The 8,967-nt window shown below is 53.9% G+C and overlaps 1 protein-coding gene across 2 annotated transcripts in view; it reads right to left on the reverse strand.

Annotated features, from left to right (window-relative positions):
- The window catches only part of Itpk1 (inositol-tetrakisphosphate 1-kinase), a 134,622-nt gene extending 127,607 nt beyond the window's left edge, over positions 1-7,015 (reverse strand). Inside the window, exon 1 of one of the 2 annotated variants that reach the window (XM_060388076.1) lies at positions 6,761-7,015. In XM_060388076.1, the coding sequence (XP_060244059.1) occupies positions 6,761-6,855 (95 nt within the window). In that variant the 5' untranslated portion in view covers positions 6,856-7,015. The remainder of the gene's footprint in view (positions 1-6,760) is intronic. The other variant, XM_060388077.1, reaches the window with a different exon arrangement.
- Between the last annotated feature and the right edge of the window lie 1,952 nt (positions 7,016-8,967).

Genomic DNA, 8,967 nt, shown 5'->3' on the forward strand with positions numbered 1-8,967 from the left:
AAGGGGCCCAGACTCCAGCCAGTGAGGCCCTGCTGGGGAGACGCAGGCCACAAAGGCTGCTTTCTGAGGAGGCTCAGAGCAGGCAAGACAAAGCCCCAGACAAATTCAAATAGCCCAATGGGAATGGCCAGACCTGCTCCAATACAATTATGCCCTCACTCACAGCTCCCAGAAAAGGCCTGTGCTATGCTCTGGGAGACTTCAGCTGATAGGAGGGGGCACAGGTCTTGGAGCAGGGCCTACTGTGTGACCTCATACCAGCCTCTTCACCCAGCAGGTCTCGGTTTCTCTCTTCCACACCTTCCCCAAGGCCAACTCTACAGTAGCATTGGAGGTGGAAGGCTGGGGTGGACCCAGTTCAGGCAGAAAGGAAGAAGGCGGTCAGAGCGCAGCTCTTCCGGTGAAGGAGCTGCTTTCTAAATCGAGTATTACTTTTTAGAAGGACGTGCCGCGGCATTCTCTCGGAAGCCGGCCTACCGAGGTGAACGAAAGTAAAAGCCCTCCTCACATCCATCCAGTCAGGGACCACACCACAAAGTCTCCACTGAATGCCCCCAAACCTGCTGATTCATGTGAGAGAGAAACAAGCAGCTGGGCCTGGGAGACGTGACGGTTAGGAACAGGACACCCAGGGTCGGAGCCAAGCTTTGTCTGGTGCCTCTCACCACGGCGGGAGAGATGGGAACCCACAGCGGTCTCTCGCCCCTGCATCTGGCCAGGCACTGAACATGTGGGGTGTGTCCCCTCCCACCCTGTCACCCACTGGAACTGAAACAGTTGTTTCAGAACTACAAGAAAAAGTAGAATGTCTGTGACCTCTGACCCAGCACCACTCATCTAGTCAAACGGTCTAGGCCAACAGAAGGTAACCTCAGGAAGAGAAAAATGCTCCATCCTTTAAAGAGTGAAATGCACTGCCATATACATGTTCATACACACACACACACACACACATATATGCACACAGATATATACACACACACATAAATACATATATACATACACAAAAACACAAACATATATATATATATATTCAATGAAGGAAGCAGCAATGTGGAATTTCTCCAAGACACACGACTCCATGCACCAAGCAACTGTACCACCATAAGGATGGAGGCTGGAGTGCTGGGCGATGGTGGTGCACGCCTTTAGTCCCAGTGCTTGAGAGGCTCTGATCTCTGAGTTCAAGGACAGGCTGGTCTATAGAGTAAGATCCAGGATAGCCAGGGCTACAAAGAGAAACCCTGTCTTGAAAATAATGATGATGATGATGATGATGATGATGGAGGCTGGGGCTACAGAAATGGCTCAGTGGTTAGGAGCAATGGCTGCCCTTCCAAAGGACCCAGGTTCAAATCCCAGCAGTTACATGACAGTTCACAACTGTCTGTAATTCCGGTTCCAGGGCAGTGATATCCTCCCACAACTATACAGGGAGGCAGAACACCAATGTAAATTTTTTTAATTCAAAAATTAAATTTTAATTTAAAAATTAAATTTTAATTTAAAAATTAAAAAAAAAATAGCCAGGTGTGGTGACACACACCTTTAACCCCAGCATTCAGGGAGGCAGAGGCAAGTGGATTGCTGTGAGTTCAAGGCCAGCCTGGTCTACAAAGCAACTCCAGGACAGCCAAGGCTACACAGAGAAATCCTGCCTCAAAACAAAACAAAAAAAAGAAAGGAGGCTGGCCACATGCTCCCCTTTGGTCACATCAACACCCATGGAGATAGCCTGAGCAGCTGAACTCAGGGCCCAGAAAGGACAGGGTGGCTTGTCCTTATGCGCTTTAGGCCATCTGAATGTTGCGGAATGTGCCTGTATTTTAAATGGGGTGTGGCGAGGGGAGGCACACCTTAAATGCCAGTGCTGAGGAGCAGAGACAGGCAGATCTCTCTAAGTTCGAGGGCAGCATGCACTACACAGCAAATTCCAGGCCAGCCGGTGCCACACAGCCTAGGATGGCTTTGAACACTCCATGTGGCCAACTTGAACTTCTGCTCATCCTGCCTCCACCTTGAGAGTGCTGAGATAGCAGAAGGTGTGCCACGACACCCAGTTTTATGTGGTGCTGGAGATGGAGCCCAGGGGCTCAAGTGTGCTCCATAAGCAGCCTGCATCTCAAGCCCTAAGTGTTTAAAGGGGAGAAAACCAGACGTGAGCTAATAATAGTAGCGGCATTATTAATGAAGATAGCATTTTCACAAAGCACAGAATGAATTCTTCTGAATGACCAAACCCAAAAGCGAGACTACCTCCTTGCATTCATAATTATCTCAGATTCTCCAGCTAGGAGACTGCAGCAGCCTGCCAAAAGGCCGGAGTCATAAGAGTCAGAGCTAGGTAGTAAAGGACAGACAACAGGCAGGGTGGGCCTCCTCTCTGACCCAACTCAATGACCTGAAGTTCAAGCCCACAAACCCCACCCTCTAGCACGACTGTCAGCTAGTGAGTATCACAGACCTTAAGGGCAAAACTGCCAAATCCAAGATCACTAAACCTACAAAGCCAAATGGATATCGAATGGATGGTCAGTTGTGAATCCAGACCTGGTAACCTAGGCAGTTTTTAATCACAGACTGGATGTCTGCCCCCACAGGTCCAGGCTGCATCTAAGAGCTGGGGAAAAGGGTTTATTTGCGAGGCTGGGTTACATTTTTCATGGGCTGCTGTAAAGTGAACCTGACTCAGAATGCCTCCCTCCTCCACAGCTCTGAGACCAAGGCAAAGCCAGCCACTGAAATATACAGAAAAATGCTGGGCCCCGGACCAGCATCATTCAATCCTGGTAAAGATCTCTTTTCTCCTCCTGCAGAATCTCCCAGAATTCCAGCCCAGAATACTAAGCTATTTCAGCAGAAAGCAACCTCCAGATGGCCTTGTTTGAAAGGATAAAATAGGGCTGGGGGTGTAGCTTAGCAGCAGTTGCCTACCCTGCATGGGTTCAATCCTCCAGCATAAACACTACCAGGAACTCTGGGGAATGCCTATGAACCCAATACTGAGGAGGAGGCCAGGGTAGAAGGAACGCAAGTTCAAGGCCAGCAAAGGCTACATAGTGAGACTCTGTCTCATATTACAGGGGTGGGATACAGCCTGAGGGGAAGAGACAGGCCTGGAAGCATCCTCCAGGACTAGGTTACAGACACCAAATTCCAAACCCCATGAACATCAAACACCACCACTGTGCTCCAACCCCCTGCCCAGTACCTGGCCTGGACTCCAGCAAGGGCTTGGTACATGTAAGCATCAACAGACTCCTGGGTCCCTTTCTGAGACCTGCATAAACAGCTGTGGCAGGTTAGGACACAGATAACTTCATCTGAAATGTCCCCATGAAACATTTCCCAAAAGCTGAGCTAGCCCAGATGGCCTCCAGGTTTCTAGAGGAGAAGGGCCTCCCAGACATGCTGCACGAGCCTCTAGAAATGTTCAGTTTAGCCTGGCAAGGAAGAGACACTGAGCAAACAAGGAGGATGCATTCTCCAGCAAAGACTCAGGCTGAGCTCAGGTAAGCCTTCCAACTGGGTGGCACAGTCCCTCATAGTTCCCAAGCCTCCACTTCTCCATTTCTACTACAGAGCTTGCATTAGATAAAACACATTAAGATCTACAGTAGAAAGCTGGGTGTGGCAGCTCACACTTTTAATCCTAGCACTCAGAAGCCTGTGGCAGAAAGGTCATCAGGACTTTGAGGTCAGAATAGTCTGGAGGGAGATACTGTCTCAAAACAAACAAACAAACAAACAAATAAAACAAATTACAAAGATCTCCCACCACTACCTACAACTCAGGTCTCCTAAAAGAAAAGGGCAAGGAGAGGAGATAGAAGAGAGGCTTAAACACCAAAGAAGGAAACCCAGCCCGGCCAGCTATCCTCAGCTGAGCACTCCCCCAAGGCCCAACCCAGCTTCTCCACTTCCCTGGGAACCTCTCTACTGCCCATCTTAGAGGAGGGATGAGGGAGTCACTCCTAGGTTAGGGGTAGAGAGGCAGGAGGGAAGGGTAAAGGAACTTAACAAGAGCTTGCTTCTGTACTGGGAAGAAGACACAGAGGAGGAACGGGAATGCGTATGATAGGTGAGGCACCTCCCAGGATTTGGTTCTGGCGACCTAGGGAAGGGCCCTGCTCACCCCTTCAGGAAAATAAAAACAGAACATGTTACATTGCAGAGGGCATAGCTCAGCCTCACAAGGAAAGTGTCCCTAGAGACAATTAGCAGCAGCTGGACCCTGGGACATTAACGAGGGTAGGAGTGACTAAAAAGACAGGCTCTGCTCTCTGAGCAAGTCTCAAGGTCTCTGGGGTGGACTGTGAGCTCTTAAAGGAAAGGAGACACATGGACCCTGCCCCCTCTGCACCCTGCACACGCTTCCCTATCTGTAAAACAAGGGCTAGATGAGATGATCTCTTATGGCCAAGATAGGATTTTTACAAGGCCTGACAGTCAACTAATATCACTCATCTCAGTGCAGCCGGAGCAGTCCTCCAGGCACGGATGCTGCTCCAAACATCTGGAACAGAGTTCAAGTCATTTCCCAACACCCCAGGCCGTTTTCAATCAGGAACCCACAGACAATTCACCATCCATCAACACACAGGCGCTGCACCGCAGCTTATGAATGTCGAGAACAGGACGGTGCCCGTTCACAGTGTCTCTGGAGCCACTGGGACCAGTCCAGCATTCACAATAAACAAACACAGTAGTGGGTGCTGGGTCACTATCTCAACAGTTGTTTAGTTAATAATGTGGCCACCAGGGGGCACTGCCCTGAAAGTAAAGAAGTAACAGAAAAACTCTTTCTGGTGTTTTCCTTCTTAGGCTTCAGCTACAAAGCATCGAAAGCTACACTAATAAAAACACTCGTTAGTATTCCTGAGCTGCTAGAATGGCCCAGAATCGGCCATCTCTTTGAAGCCAATGCTTGGGGAAAGGAAGGCAACTAGACCTTGAATTCAAGAACCCTTCCTAAAAAATTAATGCTCAATAAAGATTTTCTTGAGACAGACTGACACCCTGGGGTGCCCTGAGTCCCCCTGGCCGCTTTAAAGGCGTAAGGGCCTATCAGAAGGGCATGCTAACCTGCAGGTCTGGCAATGAGTACCCAACCCTTAAGTCTCAGCTAGGACTGTTTCGCTACTTAACAGAACACACCAGGCCAAGGACAAGCCTCAGGTGTAAAGGGTGACACAAACCCATAGTGCTGTCAATAAAAAAGAGGCAAGGGATGAACTGGGGTTTCCCAAGAATTACATGACAGCAGGGGGAGCTCTGGTCCCCTCACGACAGAACTGGACTTCCAGAACATGTCAGAGGGGCTTCTCCAAATCTCTTTGCTGTCTAGGGCATCCTTTTCACATTGTGTTTATTTACGGTACAAACATCCAACCGTCCTTTGAAAAAAATGTTCCATAAGCTCTGGGCTTTTCCAAAGCTCTGGCTTCGAGTCCCTCTCGATTTCCCTGTGAATTCTGGGCTGCACTGAACGCCCTGCCAACCGTGAAAAGCCTGCTTTCTCCTAAGAGGCCTGTCTGGAAGACTCGGCCAAAGCCACAGGGGAACTGAAGGGTGCAGAACCAGGGCCTCTTATAAACGGGCATCGTCCCATCCAGCTGTGATAAAAGAGGGCCTGTAAGGCTTGCCTGGGGCAGAGAAGCAGGAGGCTCTTGGACAGCCATGAGGGGCAAGGCAGTGCTGCCAGGGCGGCCTCTATGTGCCAGCTCAGGCTGCTACTAACCTCTGTGCACCGAGGGATAAGGAAAACCAACTGTTCGATTCTCCAAGATTCAAGGGACCCACCAGGGGTGGAAATCCAAGTGAACTCCATTCTCAATCGTCAAATCTACCAAATGAAAACACTACTCAACAAAAGGTTTCCGCCCCGAGTTTGCAAAAGGCTTTGGGGGGCTGGATTCTCTCAGGCTTTCATTGAGAAACTGTAGCCAGCCGCTCTTACAGAGAGGCAAGACTCACACCTTGCTCAGCACTCCAGTAATGTATTTAGAACGAGATCTATCAAAAGCCCCCGGTCACTGACACTGAAGCACCAGCGTGGTGAGAGCCAGGTGCCCAGCCCGGATGGCAGAAGGCAACTCTACCCTACCCTACAGGGGGACTCCACCCATCACTTTCTATGCCCTGCCACCCGTTGGCCCTGGGACTGCGGGCAGGTACCCCACCTCTCCGCTGGCGGGGTGTCCCTCTTCTCAGACACGTGGCCCAGAATCACCACCCTGGCTAATTTGCTAGGCTGCTGCGAGGCTCTAATGAGACAGCAAATCACCACAGACAAGCCAAGTATCGCTACTCGTTTCAACTGGGCTTAGGCAGGGCGCTATGCAATGACAGCTTCAGGAGCTGAGCTCACACGAGGCACGTAGTAGGCTCCACACAAACGCCGGTACCCTGCTCTACCGAGGGGAAGGAGAGAGAGAAAGAAAAATACACCAGCGCAAAAAGTACCCCCAAGCCCCCGACTGATGGCGTGGACTCTCCGATCTCCCGGGTCGCACCGCCCCGGACGGCCAGGGATCTCCCGCCACGACCCCGGTGCACCTGAGAGCCGCGGTCCGAGCCCACAGCCCACAGCGGCCACGCTCCCCTCGGGCACAGCCCGCGGCCCCCCGCGGCCACCTTGCTGCTCCGAACCAGCCACCGCGCGCGCCGCTCCTCCCCGGGGCGCCGTAGTGTGCCCCGCGCCCGCCGAGGGCAGCCAGGCTCGGGCCGCGGGGGGTCCCCGAGCCGCGTCCCTCCTCACCTGCACAGCTCCGCGAAGGCCTGGAAATTGAGCTTCTTGACTTTCTTCTCGCTCAGCCAGTAGCCAACTCTCTTCCCTTTCAGGAAGGTCTGCATCTTCTTCCTCCTCGGCCCGGGAGCCTGGGTCCGGAGGAAATCGCCCACAGGCCGAGAGTGTGGAGCCGGCGCGCGCCGCGAGCGTGCGGGCACCTCCTCCGGCGGCGGGGACGCGGAGCGGGCTTCAGCGCGCGGTCCTACCGGGCGGGGCGGCGGGCGGGGCGGGCCGGGGCGGGGCGGCGGCCGGGGGCGGAGGCTCAGCGCGCCGCGCCACTGGCTGGGCCCCGCGGGTGGGCGCGCCCCGCCGCCGCCCCGCCCCCTCCGCCCCGCGGGGCTCGCCCGCCCCGGGACGTGCGCCCCGCTGCACCGCGCGCGGCTCCGGGGAGGACTCCGGGGGATCCCGGGCCGCCGCCCGTGACCGCGCCCGTGCCTCGAGCCCGAGCAGGGAACACGCCCTCCCGCGGCGCCGATCCCGCCGCGCGTACTTCCCGGGCGCCCGTGGAGCTCTGGGGGCGCGCGCGCGCACCGCCGTGTCCACCCCCCGCCTCCCTCGCCCCCCCCTGCCCCGGCGCCCGCGCTCACGCCGCGCACACGCGGGGCCTGGAGCGGAGCTGCGGGAGGAGGAAGCGCGGGCTGCCGCCAGGGGGCGCCGCTGAGTCTTAAAGGCGCCGCCGCTAGTGGCGGGGTGCTGGACGGTGGCCAGGGCAGAGTGTGGGGTGAGGGAGTCGTGGTGTGGGCGCCTTGTGTCTGTCTTGGAGGGCGGCCAAACCACTGGGCTTCGTTGCTCCTTGGCAGCCCAGCGGGATTGGCCCCGAGGCGGTTCGTTGTAATTGTTCTGAAATATCTCCATAGCTGCCCCCAGGTTCACACTCTGGGGTCCCTTTCAACCGAGGGAGGGAAGGGACAGCAACAGTGCAGGGGTAGGGGCCTTTTTTTTTTTTTTTTTTTTTTTTTTTTGCCAGGTGAAGGGTCATAGGTCGGCGTCTGCCTCAGTGCCCGGATTCTCTGAGCCACCTGCCCTGCCCGGCCATCAGAAGGATCCAGACACAGACAGGAAAAATAGGCTCCCGTAGGGAAAGAAGAGACATTTAAGCTGGCTTTGGAAATAGAGACAATTTTTGAAGGTCTGAGATGAGAAAAAGCTCGGATTGAAGAAGGAGAAGTGGAAGTTGTTGTAGAATGGTAGACATGGGCCTTGACCGGACTTGACTCTTCTCATACTGACCTTGGGCGGTGTCCTTGGTCCCCCTTAGTTCAGTTTTAGCAAGATTCCTGCTGAGTCAGGAAAGTTCGCCATCCTTGGCATCGGATCACCCAAGGCCTGCCTACAGTAAGATTCCTGTCAAGGGGGCTGGAGAGATGGCTCAGCTGGCAAAGGCGCTTCGGCCAAACTGTCAACCCCGAGTTCAATTCTCCAGGACTCACGGGGCGGAAAGAGAGAACTAACTCCTACACACATGCTGTGGCATATGCACACACAAATAAATAAATGTAAATAATAATATTAATCCTGTCGAGCAAATTGAGCCAGAATCCCTAGAGCCCTGGTGTTTTTTCCCCGGTAATTCTCCACCCACAGATGGCCCACTCTGCTCCTTGGTGCCGACTTCCCGTCTTTCCTTGTAGCCAGAGTGGAGCTTCTTTGCCTGCCTGCTGTGGAGCCTGGGTGCTTCTTTAAATAAAATCTCTGAGTTTAGTTTTTCCTTAAGTGGAGAAAAGCATGAGAGGGTTAGAAGCAGGGTGCCCAGGTGGTTCTGGAAAGCAGGGACTTTCTATCCTGGACTGTGGAAGCCAGGAGGCCAGGGGCCACAGCAGCAAGGCAGAAATTCCCACACCCTGGCACAGGCTGTGGGTTTCCCTGGAGCCCTTGGTCTGGGTGCTCCTGTTCCTTCCTTCCTTCAACAAAAGCAAGAAGGACAGGGTGTGGCAGGGTAGTACTGGCCCAGAAGTCCAGAGATGAGTAAGGTGGACGCAGACAAGCTGTTGACTCCTGGGGCATGTGATTCAAGCCATGTGAGAGGTGCAAGGGCTGGGGTAGTCTGTCCTGGTTTGCTGAGTGCCTGGAGAAAAGATGAAGCCGGGCGTGGTGGCACACGCCTGTAATCCCAGCACTTGGGGAGGCAGAGGCAGGCAGATGGATGTGAGATTGAGGCCAGCCTAGTCTACAAAGCG

The sequence above is a fragment of the Meriones unguiculatus genome, chromosome 7, assembly GCF_030254825.1.
Source record: "Meriones unguiculatus strain TT.TT164.6M chromosome 7, Bangor_MerUng_6.1, whole genome shotgun sequence".
Taxonomy (NCBI): Eukaryota; Metazoa; Chordata; class Mammalia; order Rodentia; family Muridae; genus Meriones; species Meriones unguiculatus.